Raw genomic sequence first — 27,791 nt, 5'->3', positions numbered from 1 at the left:
TGCAAGGAACTCATCTTATTTTGTATTTCCTAGCCATGTATCAGCATGGGGAGATGGGATGTGGAACCCTGTCCTTAACCTCTGGCTCCTTCCCAACATGTCCTTAAAAGACTTTTCCACAATGTTGTTCTAAGATAATATTGGGAATTCCCTACTCTACTTTCCTGCATGTTTCAATGGTTCGACAGCCCACGAGAATGGCTAGTTCTTATTGGTTAATGGCTTTTCTAATGATTGTCTTAGATGAGCAAATGGAGGTTGTTTTGCATTATGGGATCTATGCCACCAATGCCTCTTTCCTTGAGCTTCAAGGACTTGGGCTGCTTCATGTTTAGGATTCCCTTTATTCTATTCAGGTGCTCAACCACACATTCTTCCTACTAATTCCTCTTTTTCTGGAGCTCCTTGGATCTTGGACCATTGAAAGAGCTGAGATTATAGACACATTCTGGGGCCAATCAATAATGAATGCTTTTTACTGCCTCTTCTGCTTCTTCTCCCACCCCCGCCCCCGACTTTGCTTTTAAATCACTGAATCAGGCAGGGCTCACTCTGTTCCTTTGAGGGGTCCCATTCTGGATCTCAGGGGAAAAAACAATCAAACAATTCTTCCTACCAATAAGGATAGGGCCTGGCACCATAGGGGAGGCAGCAATTATCTAAATTACTTAAAATGCAGGACTGAGATAGTGTGGTGATCTGTAAGTAGGGAATTGGGTTCCTAGTAAAGGCTGCATTGGAGAAAAGGCCTGGAAGCAATAACAGGATGAAAGAACAAAGAAGGCATTGATCGGTTTACCTGAGAAGCCCAGAGGTGAGGTGTACAGCGATCTTTTTTTTTTCTTTTCACAAAACAATTCACAAAGCACTAGAAGAAAGATGAGTGAGCTATGCTAGGAAATATTTGAGTGGACTAGTAAGCAGGAATAAGGAGATACAAAGGGCAAAAAAAAAAAGATGGGTGTTCATGAAAAAGGTGGGAGGGAAACTCAGAAAGTTTGGTTTAGCATTTCAAGTTTTAGAATTCCATTATCTTTAGAAGGAAGTTCATCTGTTGCTAGTAGAGAAAATGCACCCTGTACTTTCCTTGGTGGGTAAGTCATCCGACCAGAAATATAATGAAAAGAAGACAGCCAAGAGGCTTAACTTTTGCAATCATGTTGGAAGACACTGTGTGACCAAGTTCTTTTGGATTATTCCAAAATATTCATCACCTTCGGGAACTCTCTGGTAATATCAAAGTTATGTTCAGTACAACCAGATACAATAAAAGCTTATAAACTGACCAAAAAGTCATTTTCTCAGGGACTCAATCTGTTGAATAGCATTTTTCAGATCAAATAATGACACCAGAGAAACATGTGTTAGTAATACTGCATGACTCAGCCACACAGATTAAAAGCCTCAGCCTCCTTCTCTTCCAAATACAAACCTCACAGAAATGAAACACTTGGTGTACTATAGCAGTGGGTTATAGCTATAAAAGGAATCAACTTGAATTTGAAGACTTGTCAGGAATAAAAAGCCAGAATGTAGAGTTCAAAATAAAAGGGACTTACATGTGTGTGTGCACATGTGTGTACTCGCACACACGTGAAAGGGGAAGGGGAAGGAAAGGGGAAAAACTAGAAAGCTTGTTAAAATGTTAAGATAAAGGCAGGCAAAGTGGGCTAGATGATACTATCTACTAGATATTATCTACTGTTTGGCACAGTGGGGAGAGTACTGGACCCAGAAAGATCTAAATTTAAATGCAGCTCTAGACTCTTATTAGCTGTGTGATTCTGGACAAGTTACCCTATCTCGGTTGGCCCTGATTTCTTCACCTGTAAATGGGGATAATAATAGTAGCTGCCTCCCAGGGTTGTTGTTAGGATAAAATGAGATAATTTTGTAAAGCGTTTTGCAAACCTTAAAGTGCTATATAAATGCCAGCTATTATGTCTGTATGGTTATTTGGGTTTAGAACTGATTGATTCTTTTTTTCAGTAAATGCCTACAAAGTTATAGGTACCACATTAGGTTCTGGGTTAAAAATTAATCAGCCCTTGACCTCCAGCAGCTTAGATTCTGTGGGGTGGGGGGAGTGGGGGTGGAGGTTGGGAGAAATATGTACACACTAAAGTAAATGCAAAATATACAATATGTAGACATAAAGTGATTTCCAGTGGGGAGGGCATTAATAGCTGGGAGAATCAGGATTCATATAGGAGCTGCACTTGAGGTGAGCTTTGAAGGAAGCTAGAAACTCCATGAGGCAGAGATGAGCAACACTGAATGACTGGCCCCCAGAGTGCTCAGTAACTGGTTGGTGTTGACCTGGAATGTTGGAGGGAGGTCTCCAATATATAGAATGTAAGCTCTTTGGGGGCAGGGAGGTCCTTGTATTCTCTGCACATCTCTCAATGCTTGCACATAGTAGGCACTTATGTGTCTGTTGAATTGGGTGCCTTAGTGATCTGTGCTTGACCCTGGGCTGTTCAACATTTTAAAAATTAAAGACTTGGATGAATGCATAGATCAAATGTTACATCCTAGATATGCTTCTTGAATTGGTGAAGATGGAAAGATGGGAAGATATGAACATGTGGGTAAATAGAGTCAGGATCCCACTTTATCTCAACATCTTAGAATGATGAAAAATCTCCTAAGACAAATTTTAATAGGAATAGATACCAGTCCTCCACTGGAGTACATTTAAAAAAAATCAACTTCACAGGTATGATATGAGGCTTGGCTATATAGTAATTTCTATTAAAAAAAGATTTGGTGGTTTCACTGAACTTCAAACTTAATATGAAGAAACAGTGAGACAAAGAAGCCAGAAAAGTGAATGAAGCTTTGTTGTTCAGTCATTTCAGTCATGTCCAACTCTTCATGACCCGATTTGGGTTTTCTTGGTAAAGATACTAGAGTGGTTTACCATTTCCTTATCCAGCTCATTTTACAGATGAGGAAACTGACGCAAACAGGTTAACTGACTTGCCCAGAGTCACATAATTAGGAAGTGTCTGAGGCCAGATCTGAGCTTGGGAAGATAAGTCTTCCTGACTTCAGGCCTCGCACTCTAACCATTTTGCCATCTAGCTGCCCATAAGACAAATTTAGGCTGCATTAATTTAAGCCCAATGTTCAGAATGAGGGAGGTAAGAGTCCTCCCGTACTCTCCCTCAGTCAGTTCACAGCTCAACTGTTGTGTTCAGTTCTGGGTGACTCAGTTTAAGAAGGACCCTGACAAATCGGAGGCTATTTAGCAGAGGACAACCAGCATGGTGAGGGGAGTGGGAAGATACCATGAGAAACGGTTTACTTAGAGATGACTAAAAAGATACTGGCAGGGGTGGCGGGTGGGGTTGGGAGAGAAGGCCGGAGGGTATGAGACCTGCCTTTAGATATCTAAAGGCTGTCATGAAAACAGGGGTTAGATTTGTTCTGCTTGACTCCAGAAGGCAGAAGTAGGAGTTACAAAGGGAAAATTTTGCTTCAATGTCCGGAAATACTTCTCAATATTTAGAGTTATTCCAAAGTACAAAGAAGCGTCTCAGGAAGTAGTGGGTTGCTGGGCCATCACTGGAGAGTTTTTTTTTAACAAAGGCTGGGTGGCCACTTGTTGCAGAGGGGTTTTCTGCTCTGACATAGATTGGATTAGATGGCCTTTGAGGGTGCTTCCATTCCTGATATTCTGGAAAATAAAGTGTGAGTAAAACTACTATTCTCAATGACTGCAAGTTGCTAAGTTGGTGCCCATCTGCAAGGTCGGAGAGAGTTTCCTCATGAGGAGTTCCCTATACTTAATGAAATCCCTAGTCTGGATGTGAAAAATAAAATTTCACTCCTTTATCCACTGAATTAAGAGCATGTGGGGTGAGGCATTTTCTGTTTAAACACCACATATTTCTCTGAATCGTGTTGTTTCTCTTGAGGAAAATGAGGCCCAAGAAGAAAACTGATTAAATTTTCAAATTACATATATTAGCTAACATGTATATAGTGCTTGGGCAGCTAGCTGATGCAGTACATAGAGTGCTAGGCCTAGAGACATCTCCTTGAGTTCAAATCTGGCCTCAGGAACTTACTAGCTGTGTGATGCTGGGCAAGTCACTTAATCCTGTTTGCGTCAGTTTCCTCATCTGTAAAATGAGCTGGAGAAGGAAATGACAAACCACTCCAGTATCTCTGCCAAGAAAACCCCAAATGGGTTCAAACAGAGGCAGACACAACTAAAACGACTGAAGAAAAATATAGCGCATATTATGTGCCAGGTACTGTACTAAGCACTGTACAATTGTTATCTCATTTTATCCTTACAATAACCTTGAAAAGTAGGTGCTAGTATCATCCTCTTTACATATGAGGAAAATTAGGAAAATAGACATTAAGTGACTTGCACAGGTTCCACAGCCAGTAACTGTTGGAGGCTAGATTTCAACTTAGGTCTTCCTAACTCCAGGTCCAGTGCTATATCCACTCACCACCTAGCTGTCAACCCCCGCCTCCATATATGTGTATATCTCTTTGTCTGTCTGTCTGTCTCTCACTCTCTGTCTCTCTGTCTCTGTCTCTGTCTCTCTCTCTATCGATCTATCTATAGCAGACCATATATTTCCAGTCACACAACTGAGGGGTATAGAGGATAAGAGTTTGGGCTGTTTATTACTTATTTTGTTCCATATCCAATTTCTGAATATCTTTATCAAGCAAGGTATAAAAGAAAGAAAAGACTTATCCCTGTTAATGGAGGACATCCTCTACAAAGCCCAAAAGGAAGGGTTTGCTGTACGTGGCTAAGTTCTCCAGATGCTCCTGTTTGCAGATGATTCATCAGTTACATTAAGACATTACACAGCCTCCTAAATGAGATCCATGGCCACTCAAGAGAGATCAACAGAACCATCCACAGAAGAATAGCCAAATGGATGATCACACAGATTTAGATGAACAGTCCAATGAATATATCTTGAAGAGGCCATAAAATTGAAAAAGTAAGCAGGTAGTAATGGGAAGTTGCATAGCTCCCCACCATAAAATACCATGGTTTTTTTTTTTTAAATATCAGTATTCTACAAGTGAATACATGGGAAGGCAAGTACAAATCACACAGAATGGTCAGGTATGATGTTGTAATTCATACTGTTGGAAGGAATATCCTCAATGATAAAAATCACTCAAGTATTTGAGTATTGTCCCAGGGAGCCTATATAACTTTGAATTATAAATCACTCTGTTGTCCAAAGGATTGAAAATGTAGGTAACCCAAACAATGACAGAAAGACCCATGGTGGGTGCAAGCAGGCTTTTACCAAAGATAAATGCACATTCATAAAAGACATCATCTATTACATATATGACTGGAAAAGGAGTTGGGTCAGTCATGTGGTAAGAAGAGCTGACAACAGCTGAACATCCCAGAGAGTCGCACTGGAATGTTGCTTCAGGCTTCAGTTGATCTGTGATTTTGGGGTACTTGCAGAAAGGTCCTTAACTGGCACAAATGGAAACCTTTCACACCTTAGTAGATAGCCTCTGAATTGCTGAGGGTCTCTGAAATGGTTCACAATTATTTAAAACTAGAGTCTTGGGGTATTACTCTAGAAGAAGTATAATCTCTCAGCCTTTCATTCCTCCTTACCTCAAGCCTAAACATCCATCCATCCATCCACCTACCCATCCACCTATCTTTCTTTCTTTCCTTCTCTCTTTCTTTCCTTCTTTCTTTCCTTTTCTTTCTTTCTTTCTTTCTTTCTTTCTTTCTTTCTTTCTCTCTCTCTCTCTCTCTCTCTCTCTCTCTCTCTCTCTCTCTCTCTCTCTCTCTTTCTTTCTTTCTCTTTCTCTGTGTGTATACATATGAAATTATTTTCCCTTATTGCTGAGACAGTAGTTGTGCTTGTCTAAATTTCATACAATAAAAAGAGCTGAAAAACATAGAATCCTTAGGTTTACTGCCTTGCTGCCTCTATTAACCATTATCACAATAATACAAATAATTCATTTTGGCATAGCATTCTACAATTACAAAATTCCTCATATATGTATGTGTATGTATACAGATATATGTTATACACATACATATTTCTTACTGGTGAGAGGCAGTATTTACTAAATGCTTGTCTGGTGCCACGAAGGAGTTAATAAACCCTTGAAAGCAGCTCTCTGTGTTTCCATTAGGATAAGGCCCAATTGGAGCAAAGTGTTTTACTGCCTTTGGAAGAAATGCTGCATAAATACAAGACACTTCTCTTATAATGACTTGCAGTGCTGCTCTGCCCTCATATAGCTAAATTAGGATGACAGGCATCATCTTTTACTTTTTAGTATTGCCATCTATTTTGCATTTATACAAACGTATGTAGGAGCAAATTTATCTTTTTTTCTCCCTCTAGTTTCCCACTCAAAATTTGGCATATAGATAAGAAAAATGATAGCACTTTCCTATGGGAGTATATAAAAGAAAAAACTATCAGCTGTGTTCTTTTATCCCCAAGGATCTTTTTCCTATGATGATAATTTCTAGTGCCCCCTTTAAAAACCATGTTATTAGGCTGGCTGACCGGGAGCCTTCATTTACTAGAGAGGTTTGGAAGACTCCAAGTCCAGAGCTTATCAGAATCCATGCCTTATCCTCTCTACCCATTATTGTTCTCCTACCATTCCCCAAAGGATTCTCAGTGAGGAAAGAGAAAAAGCTGACTTGCAATAGTAAGTGTGCTCCTGACATAATGTAAGTTAATCCATGAATGTAGTTCAGGAAGGCTCTTAATACAAGGTACTATTTGTGCTGGTTTCCTGGGAACTATACCAACATGGGCGGGGAGGGGGCAAGGAGGAGAGAAGGTGTTTTTATACTTGTGGTATTTATCAACCACCTCTTCCTTCGTGTCAACTGATTTGTTCAGTCCTTACTGTGGCCCCAGGGAAATGTTTGAAGCATTGAAAACCTCTGGGAGGAAAGGAAATAGCAAATGAGAAGTTCTTGACTCCAAAGAGCAAGGTACTCCTATTTAGAATGACACATTTTCACAAATGAGACACTGTGTGGAGGCGGGATTTAAAATACACTATACCACAGGGACTCGCCTTAGTCTCAAAGTCATGGAAACCTTGAGCATCCCCATCTTCGTGGTATTTGCTCTTTTTGCAATTCCAGAATGAATCCTGGCATTTACTTCTGTTTATTGGCCTAGTGGGGAGGAGGCAGTGGAGAATAAAGGAATCATCAGAGACAATCCATCAGGAAGGACAGCAACGGTGTCCCCATAATACAGCTCTCAACACATCAATATTGATCAACCTCTTCTCTTGCTGGGGCATTATTCTGATGGCATTCTTTGCAATTGTGTGTAGTTTCCTCTACGGTGCCACTAAGGAGAAAGCCTACTTTGGCGGGGGGCAGGAACTAGCTTGTTTAATGTGCTTCACATAGTATCTAGCACAAAATAATAATTAAAAAAATAATTGATGAGAAGAAATAAGATTAATTAGGAAGGGCTTGTTTATACAGATTGTGTCCAATGGAGAAATAATCATGGGATGTTAGAAATGATCTAGTCCAACAACCTAATTTTATACCTGAGAGATAGTGACCCAGAAGATTTATGGGACTTGCCCAATCCAAGGAGTTGGATAGCAGAACTAGAATTCAGGACTCATGATTCCAAGTCTTTTGTCACTTCTATAATTCTGCCTTGTAGAATTGGCACACTTCCTGGGATAGAGGGTTCTTATTATGTGTTTATTTTACATAGATTTTTGTGTTCAACACCCATTTAATCCAAAAACTTGGCCTGATTTGGAAATAATTGAATGCAATCTTATGATCTTAATGGATAATTTAATGTATTACAAAATCAGTAAGAGAAAGAATACTTGTGTGGGCTACACTTCTGCTAAATCCATTATAATAGCCCTTATGTTACAGATGTTGAATTGGTCAGAGAAAAACATTGTCTTTTATTATTATCCCAACTACATTGTTCCAAATATTCTGTTTCTTAATTTGTGTAAGATGCCAGCTGAGACACTCAGCTGTATATAGTAGTTAGTATTTTGGCTTTTGAACAGAACCTTCCTAACTGGCCTAATAACCTCTGTTATTAGAGACTGAATATCATGCTTCTTGTCCCAGAATGGAATAATCTTATAGCACTGAGACTGAACATTGACACTGAACACCATGCTTCCTGTCCTAGTATCTGTTTCTCATAGTAAATATTTTTTTGAACACCTTTAATCAAAGCATAGATAGCACCTCAATTCTTTATGCATTGAGAAATGAGCAATGATTTTTTAAAGCGAAAGTAAAATCAGAAGGGCTAACTGTGAACAATAAGAGCTGGCAAAAAGTATCTCTGGTTCTTCCATTTTTCCTTTTGGCTTTATGGCTGAACTGAGCTGAAAAAATGGAAAAATTGAAAAACCCTCCATTTTCTCCTCATCAATAAAAATGTTTTTCTCTCAAGATAGCAAGAATATAATTTGGCTTTTAATGTTTATAGATAGATCACTTACATTTTATCTAAAGATAACATAGTTAATTGTGTATAGTATTGGCATAAAAAGACAAGGTACTTTCATATATCCCTTTTCATCACTCCATTAAGGGCAGGGAATTACCATTTTCTATTTCTCATCTCTGAGACTCAGTACCATCGGGAGATGGTCAGAGTTGCTGCATTGAAGGCACTTGCTGCTTTCTTGAGTGGTTCTAGGAAGAGCCACAACATTTGAGGGGTAGCAAGTCAGAGGAGATAAGAGTGCTGAACTTGGAGACAGAGAAACCTGGGTTCTCAACCTGCCACACACTGACTAGCTGTGTGACCCTGGGAAAGTCACTTAAATCTCTCTTTACCTCAGTTTCCTCATTTGTAAAATGGGGGGATTTGTCTCAATCGTTTGTCTTCCAGCTCTAAATCTATGATCCTATGATTCAAGGTTGGGGAGGCTAGGTAATGCAGTGGATAGAGGGCCTGGAGTCAGGAAGACTTACCTTCCTGAGTTGAAATCTGGCCTCAAATACTTACTAGCTGTGTGACGCTGGACAAGTCACATATCCCCATTTGCCTCAATTCTTCATTTTTACAGAAAATGAGCTGGAGAAGGAATGGCAAAATACTGCAATACTGAGCCAATTCTGTGCCAAGAAAACTTCAAATCAAATAGGGTCACAAAGAGTCGGACAATACTGACATGACACTAGCCCTGCTACCCTGGGCGAGTTGCTTAACCTCTCTGGGCTGGTCTCAGGACCTCTAAAGTTCCTTCTACCCATAAAGCTCGGATCCTATGATTCTGATTCCCCTAGGTCAGGGGAGGGGAACCTGCGGCCTCGAGGCCACATGTGGCCCTCTAGGGCCTCAAGTGGGCCCTGTCCTCAAGTGGGGCCCTTTGACTGAATTCAGTCTTAGAATCAGGGCAGCAGCTAGGTGGCACAGTGGATAGAGTGCTGGACCTGGAGTCAGGAAGAGAATCATTGTCATGACTTCAAATCTGGCCTCTGACATTAGCCGTGTGATCCTGGGCAAGTAAATAAACCCTGTTTGCCTCTGTTTTCTCATTCATAAAATGAGCTGGCAGAGGAAATGACAAACCACGACAGTATTTTGCCAAGAAAACCCTAAATGGGCTCATGAAGAGTGGGATATGACTGAAAAGTGACTGAACAACAATCTGAGAATTATAGTTCACAAAATCTACATATACATAGTTTGCATTTGTAAGATGAGACCTATGAAGCGTAAGTTAAAAGACAACATCTACAAAACAAATTTAGTAGAAACAACTTCAGTAAATTCAAGGAACAATAAGGTATATAACAACCAAGAAGATGTGAACATGCTTTCTGTAAAAACTACTCCTTTTTACAAAGGCAGCTGTTAAGGTTTATGGAAAATTTTATTTTTTTAAACTAACTTATTCTTCCTAACCCCCAAATGCTGAGTAATTAAGTCTGATAAAAAAGGAAAACAATCTCATTTGAAATAAAAACTGAAGCGATGCCAGATATGAACACTCCATATGAATTACAGTGGGAACCTGATCAAGGCCACATGTGGCCCTTTAGGTCCTCGAAGGTGGCCCTTTGACTGAATCCACACTTTACAGTACAAATCTCTTTAATCAAAGGATTTGTTCAGTAAGATTTGGACTCAGTCAAAGGCCATATGTGGCCTCAAGACCATAGGTTCTCCACCTCTGTATTACACTATTTGAATTTCTGACTTACTTCAGCCCTTAGGGAACATGGCATGGGTCCTGAAGTCAAGACCTATCACTGGCTGGATCTCACTTAGGTCCCAATAGAAGAAGCTCCTTTGGTTTAAAGCATTGTGTCCCCCGACCCCCATCCTCTACCAACTCCTCCCCCCTCCATGGAGATTCCTTAGCAAGGGTGATTTTGATGGGGCAGGAGTTCATTTCTCAGACAAACAACATAGGCAAGCTTTGGATGAGGGGAAAGATGAGGAGAGGAGAACACATCTGAATGGGCAGCACAGAGAAAGGTCTGGGTTACAGTATGGCATCCCTCAGGGAGAGGAGACAATTGAAAAGAGAAAGTTAGAAGCATAGAGATGGCAGAGCTGCAAGGGTTTCTCCCTGTCCTTCATTTCACAAATGAGAAAAGGGAGGCCTGGTGAGGGTTCATAGTTCATAGAGCTGGAAGGATCACCATCTGATCTCTCATCTGACTGATGAAGACACTGAAGTCTACAAAAGGTAAGGTGACTTGTCCAAAGTAACACAGCTGGTTATGGGAGAAAGATCTCATCTATTTAAAATTTTTGCCTAGGATTGGTCCTGGCGTTGTCTTGGTGAGAAGAAGGTACATAAATGTTTGTTTCTTTTTAGACAGAAATATGCTTTTAAGCCAATTTTCCTTTTCTATCTGTAAGCAAAAGAGACTAAAAGTGTGCCCCTCACACTACCAAATCTCCCACATACAGGTTTATTACACTCTCACATCTCCTCCAAGTCAGCTTTTAATTAGATGCCAAATCGACAATGGTACCTAACATAATCTTTCCGTCTCTATTTTGGAACACATTTTCTCCCTCAGGATATGGCAGAGATATCGAGTATTGTTTCCTTTCTTACATGTCTCGAATGTAATGTTTTATTGTTCACGTTAAGCCATCGAAATCAACTTGGACACACCGAAAGATGTGAGATTGATTGGTTCAGGCAAGAAACAATTAAATCTGAGAGTCATTATTTTCAAAGGATCATAGATTTAGAGTTTGGAGTGTGTGGGGTGTGGTGGCGGGGAGACTTAGCGGAGCAGTGGGTAGAACGCTGGGCCTGGAGTCAAGAAGGCTTGAGTTAAAAATCCATCCTCAGACATTTACTAGCTGTGCGACTCTGGGCAAGTCACTTAACTTCTTTTTGCCTCAGTTTCTTCATCTGTAACACCCTCGTCCCAGGATTGTTGTGAGGATCAAATGACATAATTGTGCCTGGCATATAGTAAACACTATATGAATGTTATCTATCATTATAATTATGATCTATACCAATGCTCTGACTTTACAGATGACATCTCTGAGGCCTAGAGAAGTTCGGTGACTCACCAGAGGTCACACAGCTGATAAGTGTTGGAGTCAAAATTTGAAGCCAGGTGTTCCAGCTCCAAAACTCTAAAAATAGCTAACATGTATGTAGTGTTTTAAGGTTTGTAAAGTGCTTCACAAATAAATAAATGAAAATAAATAAAAAAAATAGCTAACATTTATATAAGTGCCTACTGTGTGTCAGGCACTGTGCTAAGCGCTTTATAAACATTATCTCAGTTGATCCTCAAAATAACCATGGGGGAGGGGGCAGGGAGAGGTACTATTATCATTCCCTTTTACAGATGATACTGAGGTAGACAGAAGTAAGTGACTTGCCCAAGGTCACCCAGTCAGTAAATATCTGAGGCTAGATTTTAATTTAGGCCTCCCTGACTGCAAGCCTGACACTCTACCGTGCCACCAACTGACTCTATCTATACAGAGGAACCAGCTATTTTATTTTACTTTCTCCTTTGTGACTTTTCATATAGACGCACACATTGCAAGATTTATTTTATAAATAAAAGGGTTGTTAGAACATGATGTATTCTTTTAAGCACCTAATTGTTATGTCTCAAACTTCGTATCTCTTCCTGGGAAAATGAGAATATTCTATAGAGAGCCCTAATTGACAGAACAATGCCAAATTCTAGCCTGGCTTTTATATTCCAGCTCCTTAAAATAATTCTATTTATTTACCAAAGTATTAAATTCCTCATATGATTAATGGGTGAGAATGAAGAGTGGTTATCTTTCATTAGTATATGAACACAATTTCCTACCCCACCCCCCACTAGATAAAAAATTAATTTCCATGAATTTAAGCTATACTATGTTAGGACAATTGGACCAACAATCTTACCTCTCTATTCCTATAATTCAAGAAACCATGAGTTTCAGAATCCCCTATACAAGGGTTTTCACTTATCTTTGAATAGGCTCCAAAGTCTAAAGAGTGCTTTGAGATCACAAAATTAATATCCCCTTATAAAAGGACTGGATGGCCCAAGGAGTTGATAAAGCATAAGATAAGAAGATTGATTAAACACCTGCATGTGTAACCAAGGTTGAAAGAGATCACTAACTGTAGCTAATAGAGGAAGGAAGGAAATAAGCATTTATTAAGCACCTACCATTTGCCAGGCACTGTGCTAAGTGATTTACAAATATCTCATTTAATCTTAAAAATAATGTGCTTCACAAACCTTAAAGTGCCATATAAATGCTAGCTAATATATGTAATTATTTTTGGATGAGGTTGGTTAATGGTTAAACTAGAAAAAAAAGTACCAGGCTTATTTCATAATAATAGCACACAGCCTATATTTGACCTTTTTTTCCCCCAAATGAGGACAAAGTACCCCTTTGCCAAGTAGATGACTTTTTTGCTGTTAACAGCAGGGCTGCTGTGCGGAGCTCATTTAGAAGTTATATTTCCTCTCCATTAAAAATATGTTGTGATTTACAGGCAAAGCAACAGAGCTATAGCTTCCTTGGGTGGCTAGCTGCCTCTTCTGGCTCTGTGCTTTCAGCCACTAAGCACTGAAGAAACACTGAAGGAATCTGCTATAAATCTCAAGATATCTCATGACACACGTGACGTCCGTGTTGTGTTCTAAAAGGGAAGAAAGGTACTCCCAGGAGCCAGGGGAAGGAGAGGTGACTTGAGGTCACTGATTAACAGCTGTTCAGGAGTAAGGCATTTAGGAAGAAGAACAGAACGGGATCTGGTTTGACCCAAGGACTTCAAAGCGGGAGCTCAAAGGCCTCCAAGCTCCACCATACCAAAGGCAGGGAAGAGGTAGACCTGGAAGAGTGGAGAGCTGAGGTATTCATTACACAAACTTAGTTCTCAACCACTAAACTATGCAACCTTGAGGGAGATACTTCATCTTTCTGGGTCTTGGCCTTACAATAGACTCAGAAGATGCGGGATTGGGGCTCAGCTCTGCCTTTTAATAGCTGTGTGACTTTGACCTTGGGTTACATTGATTAACCTTTCCTCACCTTAAAATGGGTAGATGATAGTTACACTATACTAACTACCTCTCAGGACTACCAGAGATTAAATGGGAATTTAATGTATTTGAAGAACTTTGTGAGTATTAAGCGCTATGTAAATGTGAGATATTATTATGTTATTAATAATGAAATGAAGGCATTAAACACTCGGACTACAATTCAATCCCGTTTAGTGTTAAAATTCTTTAATTTTCTCTATAATACTTCTTGCTTTGAGTAGTTGAATAATTCTAGCAGAAAACAGGGCTAGAAGTTGCGGGGTTTTATTATTCAGCCACTCTCCATCAGTACAGAGAGATCATACTGATAATAACAACGATAATGGAACCACATCTCTATGTAGTGCTTCAGATTTTTCAAAATTGCTGATCACAGGCCATCAAACACATTCTTGAACTGTGTTTGGGGCCAGTAAGAGGGCTATCTTCTTCATCTGATACTAATGGCAAGATGCAGGGGAAAATGTACTGGTTCTGTAGTTAGGTGAGCTTAGGCTCAAATCTTGCCTCTGATACCTTCTACCAGCAGGACCTTGGGTGAGTCACTGATTTAACTTTGAGCCTCAGGGGAGTCTTACTTTAACTTATAAAATGAATGAGTTGAATTAGTTATCCTCTGAGATCCTTTTCTGTTCTTGATCTATGATTCCAGTAACCATCATTGGTGGACAATTCTTTAGAGAAGATTGTAGACAACAGAACGGATAATCTACAGAAAAAACTTTGGAAGGGGGGGTAGAGGGTAGTGTAAGCAGCCCCTTGCCTCCATGGGCCTGTTCTTCACTGAATCTTTCCTAATTCAATATGCTGTGTTCTCTTCTACATCTTTATTTTCTATGACATGAAACAGTTGCTAGGTTTTAGCAGCCATCAGTCAGTGTTAGAATAATCCCAAATGGCATGTACCATTATTGTGGTTCAATTAAGCAGAACAAACATTTATTAAGCATCAACTATGTGTAAAATATTGTGCTAGTTTGGGGCTACACGGACAAAAATGAAAACAATTCCTGTACTTGAGGCACTTGCTGCTACACTGTACTGCTGTAAGAAGTGCAGTGTTATGTATAAAATGTATTGGATTACTTACTGTCTCAGGGAGGGATAGAATTTGGAACTCAAAACTTTAAAAAAAGTTTTAAAAATTGTTTCAACATGTAATTGGGGAAAATTATATACATATACATACATATATATGTATATATACATACATAGACATACATATATGTCTGCATACACACACACACGTACACACGTTGAATTAGGATCTGGGCAGAGTTCAAGTTAGTTGTTCAAACTCCAGAGGCAGTTATGTCAAGTATTAGCTGATATATAGGGAACATGAATTTTATCTTAGAACTGGAAAAAAAAACCATAGAGATCATATCTTCTACTTAATTTTAGAAATGAGGAAACTAGTACTTAGATTGATTTTAAGTGACTTTTGTTTAAGTGACTTTAATTGACTTTATGAATCACGTGGGTTACGTAACTAGGAGAACCAGGATATGAAGGACTCACATTCTCTGAGTCTACCAAATGTCCTTCTGCTCTGAAGCTTGGTGCTGCAGTAGATAAAGTACTAGGCCAGGAGCCAGGAAGACCAAAATTTAAATCTCGCCTCAGTTGCTTATTACCTGTGTAACTCAGGGTAAGTCACTTAACCTCTGTGTGCCTCAGTTTCCTCATTTGTAAAATGAGAATGATAACAGCACGTACCTCCTAGGATTGTTGTGAGGACCAAATGAGATTTTAATTGCAAGGCACTTAGCAGTATACCTGACACATAGTAAGTACCATATAAACATCAGCACTTTATATTATCATTCTTATAATTATTATTACTAGTACTACTTGACCTCTCACTGCCTCAGTTTCTTCCTCTGTCAACTGAGAATAATAAAAGGACCTATCTCGCAGGGTTGATGTGAGGCTCAAATGAGGTAACATGTGTAAAGTGGTTTGCACAACTTAAAGGGCTGTATAAATGGTAGCTGTTATCATCATAGTTGTGGCTGAACGTTCTAGTTATACCACATTGCTTCTTTCAGGGTCTAAATCAGAGCCATCAAACTTGTGGTCCGCAAGGCAGACAAAACTCAGTGGCTGAACCAGATTAAAATATAATTGAGAAATGTATCACAAAATAAATGAATATATTATACAACGTAGAAAACGTTAATTTGTGGTTTTCTAAGTTTATATGCATCCTGCAGGAATCTGTTTCCATTGGAGTCTGACATCTACTGGTCTAAAGCTTTCTCTGCAGGAAGATTTTAGACTTTAGACTTTGTCTCACTGAGCTAGCTCTGTGATGCGATGGTTAGAGCACAGGCCCTGTAGGCAGGAAGACCTGAGTTCAAAAGTAACCTTAGACACTGACCAGCTGTGTGATCCTGGGCAAGTTGCTTAACTTTAGTTTGTCTCAGTTTCCTCAACTATAAAATGAAGATTTAAAAAAAAAAAACCCAGCATCTACCTCACAGGGTTGTTCTGAGGATCCAATGATATAATGTTTGGAAAAGCACTTAGTGCCTGGCACTCAGTAGGCACTATATTAATGCTTATTTCCTTCCTCAACAGAAGAAACATCCAGTTATCTCTCTTACCTGAGAAATATCTTGTTATCAATTGTACTTTGGCCTTTAATAATAATAGATTTTTTTCAATCTGGGCTTTGGCATTCACAGATTCAAAGGGATTTAAGGAAAATCAAGATATCGCTAAATTCATTCCATTTAAAAGGACTAACCCTACATCACCTCAAGGCAGTATTTGCTGATTCGGTTCTTAAAGGCTGCCAAAGAAAGGAATTTCAGGACCTTACCTAAGTTTGTTACAAGAGGTTATTTTCTTATCTCAAACTGATATAGCTAGAAAAAAAAATTCCTTTTGATAGAATTCATGGTATTAAGCTTCCATGGATTGGTCAAAAATATCTCATCTATTTGTAGAGTGTTTTGTTCCATATCATTTGTATTCTTTTGTGCCAGCTTTCTAAACTTCAAAGAATTATGTGTATCAGGTTGCCTTTCATTGAAATGTACTCTATTCCTTTTTCTTCCCAGATCTACTCTTTAGCCTTGCTTAAAAGGTCGACTGGTAACTTGTTTCTCTGTGATTTTTATGGATAACATAAAAAAGGTTTCCTTTCCGATGCTGGGACCTGCAGGAGTGCCCCACCTGCCATAAGTTTCTAGCTCCTGGGTCGAATGGCTTACCAGCTGTGTAACTCAGCAAATGCGGCTTTGATCTTCTTCACCGAATTATCCACTTCCTCCTTGATCATTAATCGATATCTGGTCAGAGACACAGTGCAGCGCTGCAAGTCCTTCACTGATTTCTCGATATTGGGACCTAGAATTAATTGTCAAGCAAGAGAAAAAAAATGGTCAAAAGGATTGGAGGATCTTTTCATTTGTGAAGACAAAGTTTCCAAATGGAGCTTTGACTCTTATTTTGTAGCACAAAATAGAAAGAAAAGGCCCTGACTTTGTGGCATGTTGGAAGCACAGACAAAACTCCTCATTAAATGAATTAACTTGGGCAGAGGAGACAGTGATTCCAGGGCAATTGGGCTTCTAGGGGGTCCCCCACAGAAAAGGATAGGGATGACGCCAATATCTCACTAGTAATCTTCTTTGACAGGGCCATTCTGGCCTACTCAACCCATGTGCTCCATCATAAACATGGATTCTGCAGTATACCACTGGGAAACTTTGTGCTTCTGGCCACCTTGACCAAGGAGGCTCTGGGTAGCAGAATTCCAGAAACCCTTCTAGAAGAAAATGACTCAGAGACTGGGAGAGGCCTAAATGAGAGGCGAAGGTGGCGTGAACCATGGACGAGAGGTTCTTTAGCTCAGGATTCTGTTGTACTCAGAGCTACAGCAGCATGTAATTATAGAAACAGCATTCAATCCGGGTCTATTTGAGCTAATCTTGCCCTGTTTCCTGAAACTGTCACTAGGGTTTTGTAGATTTCCCAGAAATAAATAGGCAAATTGTTCTTATCTCAATAAGGGCATATTTATTACATGTGTGTATATACACTCACACACATACAAATACTTTTGCAAAAACTGAGAAAATACATCAAATTATAGTCAAATAAAATTGATACTGTTGGATGGGACTGAGAAGGGAGAACGATATTTGGTCTTCTGGTAAACAGAAAGGAAATGATATTACCTATTCCTTCTCCCACCCCCTCCTAGTTTTATTCAATGAACATTTATTAAGTGCTATGATAGACATTGTCCTAGGCACAAAATGTAAAGCATCCCCTGCCCTCAAGGAGTTTACTTTTATGGGGAGGAGAGAGTGGACAGAAATGAGTAACACAAAAAATAGAGAAAGTAATAATGACATAACCTTTCATTTGGGGGTTGGGGTGGACAAGTGGTAATGGTAGGATCAGAAAAGAGGTTATATAGGAGTTTATACTTTATCTGCACCTTGAATGGAGCCAGGGATTCCAAAGTGCAGAGGTGAAGGGGCAGATGATTCTAGGCATAGGAAAGCTCTCTAAAATCCCCTCCACCTTTGAGATTCTGTGATTTTGTAAGCCTCTGACTTTTTGAAGAGTTATGCATATACACGCAAATAACATAACACATTTTAATATTACTAAAATATTATGTAGTGTGTTACCCACAATCCTTATTCATAAGTTTTTTTTAAGTAGGTAGCATAGAATGAAACATAAACGGATTAAAATGTTTTCTGATGTAGATATAACAGTATATCTAAAGTAAGGATTAGTTTCATTTAAATTTTTTTAAACTTACTATTTGAAAATATATGTTTTATAGGCTACTTGGGCAAGAAAATCTTATGGTAAAATACTACATAAAACTGGGCATTTATGCTTATGAAAATAGTGCCCATAGGGCTGGCTACATAGGAAGAAGACTTGGTTTACTCAGGTGTACAAAACTGTCAGATGAATAAGGAAGAAAGAACACCTGCTATTTATGAACATTTACTGCAGAAAGAAATACAACTGCATCTCACTTCTCTTTTCATTAAAAGGCATTAGGTCTCTTCTATATATACATTAGTACTGATGCAAAGGCCTATAATCTAACCACCTTACTGGGCACATAAAATGTACTGAATTGCTTGCAGGAAAGAAATCGCTTTACCTCTCTTTTTCAGTAAATCATCTGTGGTTACTTCAGGAGGAGTTGCAGGGGCACATGACTTAACAATAGGTGTTTTTGACTTCGGTCTGCTTGTGTTACAGTACTGCTGTGCTGAAGCTTGCAGGCCATCTGACCTCTCTGCTCCGGGCACAGGTTTCGGGTTCACATCTAGAGATAGCCTCTGTCGCTGCAACCTGCTGCCTTCTGTAAGAAAACACCGAATACTCACTGTAAAGTGATAAGCTAAGAACATTGCCAATATTGAGATGAAGAGGCAAGATTGTTTTGTTTAAGTGTTGGCAATGATACCTGTCACTGCAAAAAGTAAAGGAACAGAATCCCCAGAAGATAGCTACCAAATGATTGTCATTAACAAAGTAGTTGAACAGATTTTTTTTCCCTCCACATCAGTAAAGGTCTAAGAAGCTTTAAGCAGGATTTCTTCAAGATGGTGCTTCTGAAAGCATCACTGACTTCTCCTCAAAGTACCAAGTACATGATCATCATCCATGATCGCCAGCATGTCCAAAACTGAATTCTTTATCCTTCTCTTACTTCTCCAATATACTCCTCCTTCTAAAGTTCTTATTTCTGTTTTAAAAAAAAATTAAATTTCTTTTTTTTCAATGAAAAACTGTTATTTTATCTCCCCCCTACTTTCTTCCATTCTCCACTGAAAAAAATAAAAACAAAATCTTTGGAACAAATCTAGTCAAGCAAAACCAATTGCTGTAATGACCATATCCAAAAAATATTTATCTCAATCTCTACCTCGAGTCAATCACTTGCCTGTCAGGAAGTGGACGGCATGTTCCATCATATATCCCCTGGAACGATTGTTACCTTGATCAGAATTCTTAAGTGATTTAAACTTATTTGTCTTTACAATGCTGTTAGGTAATTGATTCTACTGGTGTAGCATCACTTCATGCAAATTTTGTCATGTTTCTCTGAATCTCTGTTTCTCTTGATATTCTCCACCTTGTCTCAATCGCCCATGTTGGAAACCTCAGAATCATCTTTCATTTTTTTCTCTCCTTCACTCCTCTTCATCCAATCTAATCTTACCATGTCCTACTGATTGCTCCATACCTCTATAAAGCTTTTGAATCTACTTTGTCATCTGGATTCATGCTACTACCTTCCTGATCTAGGTCACCACTACCTATCTCCTGCCAGAATTATTATAAAGCCCTTCTAAATGGCCTCTAGATCCTCTGTCAAAGCCATTTTCCTAAAGATGATCACATTACATGCCTGCCCAAAAACTTCAAGAGACTGACCATTAACTGTAGAAGAAAATAGCAGTAATTTAGCTGGCATTCAATCAATCAATAAGCATTTATTAAGAGGCCATTATATACCAGACACTCCCTGGGGAGATATAAAATAAAAAACAAGAGTCCTTGCTCTCCAGGAGCTTACATTCTATTGAAAGAAACAGTGTATAAATACTGGGATTTTTTTGGACCAGACCTAAGAACTCATTGGGATAGAAAACAGCTTTTAAGGAAATTCTCTCCATACCAGTGCTGATCAGCACCTCCACAGCAATTTATATTCTTATGGTATTTCTGCGAAACTGAGAGGTGAAATGACTTTTGAGTGTCACACTAATCAGTACTTGTCAGAGACAAGACTTGAACCCTACGTCTTCTGACTTTAGAGACCAACTCATTATCTGCTGTGCTGCCTCTCATTTTCATATTAGTAAATGCAAAATATACAAGGAAACACACGATACAAAGGAATCACAAGGTAATTTTGTTTTTGTTGTTTGTCCTTCATTTTCAAAGAGGACCAATGACATCATGGGGTGATGGCTTGACTTGAGTTTATCAGTGAGAGTTGGATTTGAGTGAAGCAGCATTGTACAAAGTCATCAACCTCACTCTATCTTCTAGTCATTAAAGTCCAATGGCAGGACAAAAGTTAAGATGACAGGCCACGGCCCAGGGTGCAGCGGATGACCTTGCCACCATTGATGTCTGACCAAGCTCTAAGCGCTCCACAGGGGCTGCATCAGCTGCCTTCATGGCTGCTGGAACAAGTTGTTCTCATCTGCCCATTTTCCCAAGGCGAAAATTCATATGCTTGGGGTAGACACCGCCCCCCTCCCAACTCACCTACAGGTGTGAGGCTTGCTGGTCATCCTCAACCAAGGTAATTTTAGTGGGGGAGGATGTCACCAGTAGTTTCAGGGAGAATTAGGAAAAGCATCATGAAGGAGCTGGCCCCAAAGCTGAGCTTTGAAGGAAATTAGGGATTCTGTGAAGTGGAGGTGAGGAGAATGGCATGGCAAAGGCAAGGGATGGTGGATGCAATGGTGCTGCGAGGAGCAGCAGCAAGGAAGCCCATTTGGCTCAAAAAGGGGAGCAATGTATGTCTACAAAGGTAGGTTGGAGCCAGATAGTGAAAGTCTTTAGAGGCCAAAGAGAGGAATTTATACTTTATTTGAGAGCTATTTCAGCACCAAAGTGCATTTAAGATGATTATATGGCTGCAACCTATCTGTATAGCCTTACTTTACACTACTTCCCTTTGTGCATGCCATGTTCCACCCTCCTAGGCCTATCAGCTACTCCCTGATCTTGTCCTGCCTTCACATAGGTCATATTCCAGGGTGGAATGGACTTCCTTCCCATCTCTACATCTGTTTTTTCCTTCAAGGTCTGGCTCAGATATCACTGCCTTCACATGAGGACTTCCCTGACCTTACTGTTGCTGTCATTCAGTTGTTTCTCAGTCATGCTTGATTCTTCATGTCAAAGATACTGGAATGATTTTCCATTTCCAGCTCATTTTACAGATGAGGAACACAGGCAAACAGAGTTAAGCGACTTGCGCAAGGTTACACAGGTAGTAAATGTCTGAGGCTAGATTTGAACTCGGAAAGATGAGTCGTCCTGATTCTAAGCCCAGTGTTCTATCCACTGTGCCACCGAGCTGCCTAGTGGGTCCTATTAGCTAGAGATAATTTCTCCCACTCCAAATGCCTCATGCTTCTTTGGCCTCATCCATCAATTAATCACCTAGCATTTATTGCTATGTACTTGGCACTGTGTTAGGCCCTGCCGCTACAAAGACAAAAAATGAAACTGTTCTGACCTCTAGGAGTTTATTTTCCTATTCATTTGCCTTATTCTGACTTGTAGTGTAATCACCCTGCCTCCGACAATTACTAGACCTTGGTCAAGGCACTGATTCTCTGAATCTGCTGAAAAAACTAGTTGTTGAGATGAAGTAATACATATATCTTTATAAGCACACACATAACATATATGTATACTCTATATATATATACATAGACATACATACATATAATTTGATTGCATGCGTTATGATCCTACTAGAATGTAAGCTTTGTGTAGGTAAAAACTGTGAAGTTTTTATCACATTTTTATTCCAAGAACTCAATAAAATGCTTTGTGTAAAGTAGAAGACTAGTAAAGTTTATCAAATTTGAATTCTGAATTTTTATTCTGCTTTTTTTTAATAAATAAGAGAGGATAAGGGGGGAAAGAAAAAATAAAACTGCCAAATGAAATAGTTTTTTCACCGTGGTTAATAAGGGCCTGATTCTTGTGACTTAATCATTCTCTCTAATTTTCCTATGATTTGTGCATTTGTGATTCACTAGGGGGTGCAGTAGATGGAAAGCTGGGCCTGGAGACAGGAAGGTCTGGCTTTAAACAAACCTCACCTCAGACATTTATTAGCTGTGTGATCCCAGCTAAGTCACTTAACCTCTGTCTGCCTCAGTTTCCACATCTATAAAATATTGGTAATAACAATACCTACCTCCCAAGGTTGTTGTGAGGAACAAATGAAGGAATATTTATAAAGTGTTTTATAAACCATGAAGTGCTATATAAATGTTAGCTGTGCCAGGAAACAAGATTCTCTTTAGAGTTTATGTGTGTGTGTGTGTGTGTGTGTGTGTGTGTGTGTGTGTGTGTGTGTATGTTTTGACTCTTTTGGATATGCTTATTGGAATGAAAGCCCCTTAAAGGCAGGGACTATGTCATTTCCTATCTTTGTACATTGTATAGTGTTGGACACCTAATACATGCTTACTAAATGCTCACTGGATTGAATTCTATTAATACTGGGGTGCATCATATGGGTACCTTAGAGGCCTGAATTACTCTCTCTCACCAAAACCTCCAACAGGCCTAGCATATTTTTTGTCAGTAAAGTGGTTATGAGTTGTGAAACTGGTTTTTACTGAGACGCAGAACTACCTGGAGCTGGTATAATTCTGTTAGCCCTCCCACTTCTATTTCTTCCTTATAACGGGTGGACTTCTCTCTTAAGTGGCACTGACAAAGGAGGGTCTGTTACACTAAAAAAAAAAAGAAAAAGAAACTCCAAGCTATTAAAGCTGTACTTAAGGGATAATTAATCACATCCTGAAAATAATCTGGGAGATAAAGTATCAACAGTGAAACTGATATATTTCCACAAAAAGGAGAAATGAATGTCTTGTGCCCTTTAACCCTGGACAAAAGGAAGCAAGGGGGAGGGGTACATAGTTCCTGGCATCTAAGTCTTGGTATGTTCCAGTTATACCACTGAAACCCAGTGTGACCTTCAGCAAATTCCTTGACCTATGTGGGCTTGCTTTTTCTTTTCCTTTCCTTTTCTCTCCTCCTTTCTTCCTTCTTTCCTTCCTTCCTTTCTTTTTCTTTCTTTCTTTTTCTCTCTGTCTCTCAGTCTCTCTCTCTTTCCCTCCCTCCTTCCCTCTTCCTTCTTTTTTCTTTCCTTCCTTCCTTCCTTCCTTCCTTCCTTTTCTGAGAATTAAAAGGAGTTTATTATAAGTATGTCACAACAGCAACACATTGACAGACAGATCACTGACGATCAGCCTGGGCCTGTTTTTTCATGTGTAAAATAGAGATTATGATACTTGCTGTGCCAAGCTAACAGACTTGTTTTAAGCATGAAATGACTTAATGATCCTAGAATGGAATTTCAGAGTTACAAGGGTCCTCAGAAACCATCTAGTAGAGTGTTTCCCAGAGTGTCCATGGAACATCTTCGGTCTTGAACTATATTGAGACACTCCATATGTGCTGATCTGAGAAATCTGGGAGGCCTGGCATGTCCCTGGGATTTAGGGAAATCTGAGACCAAATTATAAATATGAAGATAAGGCAGCTAGGTGGCACAGTGGCTAGAGCACTGCTCCTGGCGTTAAGAACACCTGAGTTCAAATCAAACCTCAGATGCTTACTAGCTATGTGACCCTGAGCAAGTCACTTAACCTCTGTGTGCCTCAGTTTCTGTGTGCCCAGTTGTGAGGAAGAAAGAAAAAATAAAGTGTTTGGCCCAATGCTTGGCATATAGTAGGCATGTATATAAATGCTAGTTATGGCTATTATAGTTTCATATAAATGCTATACATAATGTTTTTGATACATACATAATTTTATATTGACTAATTCAGAAGAGAAGCTACTATGGACATCAACATTTTCTCAGAGAACTTCTAATTGTATTACACAAAACACTTGGATCATACAAATATAGTTTGAAAAATACAGATCTAGTCTAAGACCCTCCCTTTATAGATGAACCAGCTCAATCATATGATAAGTTAATGACATTAAAAAAATAGGGCAGTAGACAGACATTCTCTTTCTCTTCTTCCTTTCTATTACTATTGCAACAAGTGCAAGAAACTCAGGAAAAAGAAAACATTTGTCTACTGTACATGGTGAAAGACGCAAAGTATATTTCAAGCAATATTTTCTACTAGGATTTTCCGAAAGCCACATTTAGCTGAAGGGCTATAAATGAATTTGTTCACTAATTTCCATATTGCTAATAATAATTAACTGTTTTTTGCTGTTGTTGCTATCCATAACATTGCAAGTTATTCATTTTCTAGTCCCCTTTTCTTCAATTAATCTTCAACTAACACTTATGAGAAACAAAGTGTTATAGCAGAAGGAGTCCGAAGCTACAGTTTAGTCATTTATAAAACTGAGCTAATAACATTTTCACTCTTTACATTACTGGGTTGTTGTTAGGAAAGAACATTTCAAACTACAATGTACCTTTTAATCACAGGTTATTATGTGAACTATTCTTCCCTTAGTATTTACTGTGGTCATGGTAGTGCTGTCTTTTACTGCTAAACGGACCCTAGAACTAAGCAGCAGAAGTTCTGAGTTATAAAATTGTCCGCCTCTTGCATTCACTCAGTATTAAGTACACCGACAACCATACTACCCTAAGTTTACTACCTACAAAAATGAGAGGTAACGAAAATTATCGCATGGAAGATTTGAGAGATGTAGAGTGATGGATATAAAACTCCTTTCATAACAAGACCAAATGATAAAGTTGGGTTAAAACATTCATCCTGAGCTCTTAAGTAGTTTAGGTCATTTTATTCTATAAAACTACTTTGGATATTTATGTAGATTTCATAGGTATCTATGCTAAGTTTAACAAAAGGGAAAGAAAGAAAGGCAGAAAAGCAAGCTTTTAAGTAAGTTTTAAATTAAACCTGGAAAAAATTAAGGATAATTCTCACATTTACATCACTAAGAGGCATTCTGTTATATGCAGTATAATAATTCTGGATAAGGAGTTAGCTAGGTGCTGGGCCTGGAGACAGAAAGCTCATCTTTATGATTTCAAATCTGACCTCAAACACTTACTAGCTGTGTGACCGTGGGCAAGTCACTTACCCCTGTTTGCCTCAGTTTCATCATCTGTAAAATGAGCTGGAGAAGGAAATGGCAAACTACTCCAAATATCTTTGCCAAGAAAACCCCAAATGGGGTCACAAAGAGTCAAACATGACTGAAACTACTAAACAAGGAGTCAAAGGACCTAGGTTCAAATCTTGCCTCTGATACTCTGTGACCTTGGGCAACAGCACGTAACCTCCCTTGGCTTCATTTTCCTCATCTGTAAAGTGAGAGGGTTAAACTAGATGGTCTTGGAGGATCTTCCAGCTTCTATGACCTGTGAATCCTGAACCCAGATGCTTGGCCTATCCCTATTCATTACGGTCCATTTGAAATATTTGTACACGTGAAAATAGAGGGATGAAGCCTCTCTTTGCTTCAGGTTTACACTGCCGTATACAGTAAAGATCACAACATTCACGAGAGTAGTTTGGGTATGAAAATCCTACTGACTGCCGGACCCAACACTTCATCGGTGGAATTTAAGTCCCCTCTTGGAGGGATCTGAATTTGATTCAAGATAAATCCATCATTAAATTGCCTCCACATCAAAGAAAGCACAGCTTAGCTTGAACTTCTTACTGTGCACCCTTTAAAACTTAATTAAGATAAAATTATAGCACACAATGAAACATTTGCTGAATAATGTAAATAAGCACCCTAAGCAAGTATATGCTGTGGCTGATCAAAGCACTGACCCCTTAGCTGCAGGAAAGGGCAGGTTAAAATGTTTGCATTTAAATTTACCATTCAGTGGCACAGGTTCTTCCTGACTGGTCCCTGTTCCATTCTCTCTCTTCTGGTAGCAGATGAGATTCATTTTTTTTTTTTAATGAGAGGCATTGTTAAAATCAGAACGCTAAAGAAAACTTGTTTCTTTTGAGCTTCAAAGAACAGCCATTTTATTTTTGGAAACTAGAGGCTTTAAATTACAACCTAATACACTAGCTTGCAGCTGTGGAATGAGAAAAGAAGTACTCAGGATTTGAAAACTGCTTAAACGTAAGATAATGCTAATTAGCATGGGGAGAGGGTGGGTGTTATCAGAGAATTAGGATGTGAACAAGCAGAAATGTGAATAGATTCCCTGGCAGTTGTTTTTTTTTTTCTTCAGGTTTCTGAGTTTCACCGACATTGTTAGTAAAAACTTTGAGAGTTGGAAAGTTTGAATGCCAAGAATATTACTGTATATATGTCTTACTTAAGAAATACCATATTTTAGGAAACTTAAGAGGACTAGCTTTGGAGTAACTCAAACTGTAATGTGCCATATAATCCTGAACTGTTATGTGAACTACTCTTCCCTTAATGCCTACTGTGGTCACGGTTCTATTTCCTTTTCTGTTGTGCTGTACTGACCCTAGAACTAAGTAGCAGAAGTTCTGAGTTGTAAAGATGTCCACCTCCGGCACTGGAGAAAGAATTACCCAGTTCTTCCAGCCCAGAACAGAAGAAGAATGAACTATTAGGTTACCACAGAATTGGGGATAGTGTTAACAACTCATTCCACTAATCACATAAAAAAAGCATCTTAGGAGCTCTTCCTGGTCAATCATTTGCCTTCAGCCTCTGTTAGAGACCCTCACTGCTCTCACTCTCCAGAGGAACCCTAAGGAAGCTTCAAGGGGATGGCCCTTGCTTGTGGAGACAAGTTATTGGAAGCATGTTACAAGAGGTTATACCCACACTGGAATATTTGGGGGTACTTCCCAAGCAAGGGATGCCTGGGCCCCAGCTGGAACCTCCCTCCTCTCCTTTCCTCCTCAAAAAAAGATGTAGCCAGGAAAACACTGAAAAGTAAATGGAGGACGTGGTAGTTTCTGAAGTTTCTCTGATATTTCTGATGCAGCAAAAAAAAATATTGTCCAACTTCAGGCTGCTGCCAACAGCTTTCTTGTGTTGAATCAGAAGAGGGAGGGAGGAGAAGGAAGGAAGATGTAACTTCTGTCACTCATTAGCTGAGGCACAACATATTCCCCCCTGATCCCACCAGCTGGAAGAAGGGGGCACCATTAACATCCCCCTGGGACTCTGACTGTCTCTGTATATACCAATTGAGTTTAGGGCAGGGCAAGGGGTTAGTGTGCTATGGCTCACTTGCAGATGTGATTGTATCATCTTTAATATCCAACAAATACTTAAAAAAATGGTGGCCTGATATGATCTTGGTTCATTTAATGTGTTAGCCATTCCTCCCCCCTCCAGTTTTGTGTCATAGGTATATTTGATAAGGATGCTACCATCTCTTTATCCATATCCTTGATAAAAACGTTAAACAATATGGATTCAAGCATAGATCCCTGGGATGATCTCCTAGAGACCGTGTTCCAAATTGAATGGGAACTCTTTAATGACTATTCCTCAATTCATTGGAAAT

The 27,791-nt window shown here is 39.2% G+C and overlaps 1 protein-coding gene across 3 annotated transcripts in view; it reads right to left on the bottom strand.

The window, feature by feature from the left end:
* SPATS2L (spermatogenesis associated serine rich 2 like) overlaps nt 1-27,791 on the bottom strand; it is a 241,613-nt gene that overhangs the window by 21,440 nt on the left and 192,382 nt on the right. For all 3 annotated transcript variants that reach the window (XM_036744739.1, XM_036744738.1, XM_036744740.1), the window contains exons 6-7: nt 18,711-18,914; nt 16,786-16,921 (exon numbers count right to left, since the gene is read on the bottom strand). In XM_036744739.1, coding sequence (XP_036600634.1) covers nt 16,786-16,921; nt 18,711-18,914 — 340 coding nt within the window. The remainder of the gene's footprint in view (nt 1-16,785; nt 16,922-18,710; nt 18,915-27,791) is intronic.

Source organism: Trichosurus vulpecula, chromosome 2 (assembly GCF_011100635.1).
Source record: "Trichosurus vulpecula isolate mTriVul1 chromosome 2, mTriVul1.pri, whole genome shotgun sequence".
Classification (NCBI taxonomy): Eukaryota; Metazoa; Chordata; class Mammalia; order Diprotodontia; family Phalangeridae; genus Trichosurus; species Trichosurus vulpecula.
The sequence above is the reverse complement of the archived record's forward strand: the minus strand, read 5'-3'. Positions and strand labels throughout refer to the sequence as shown.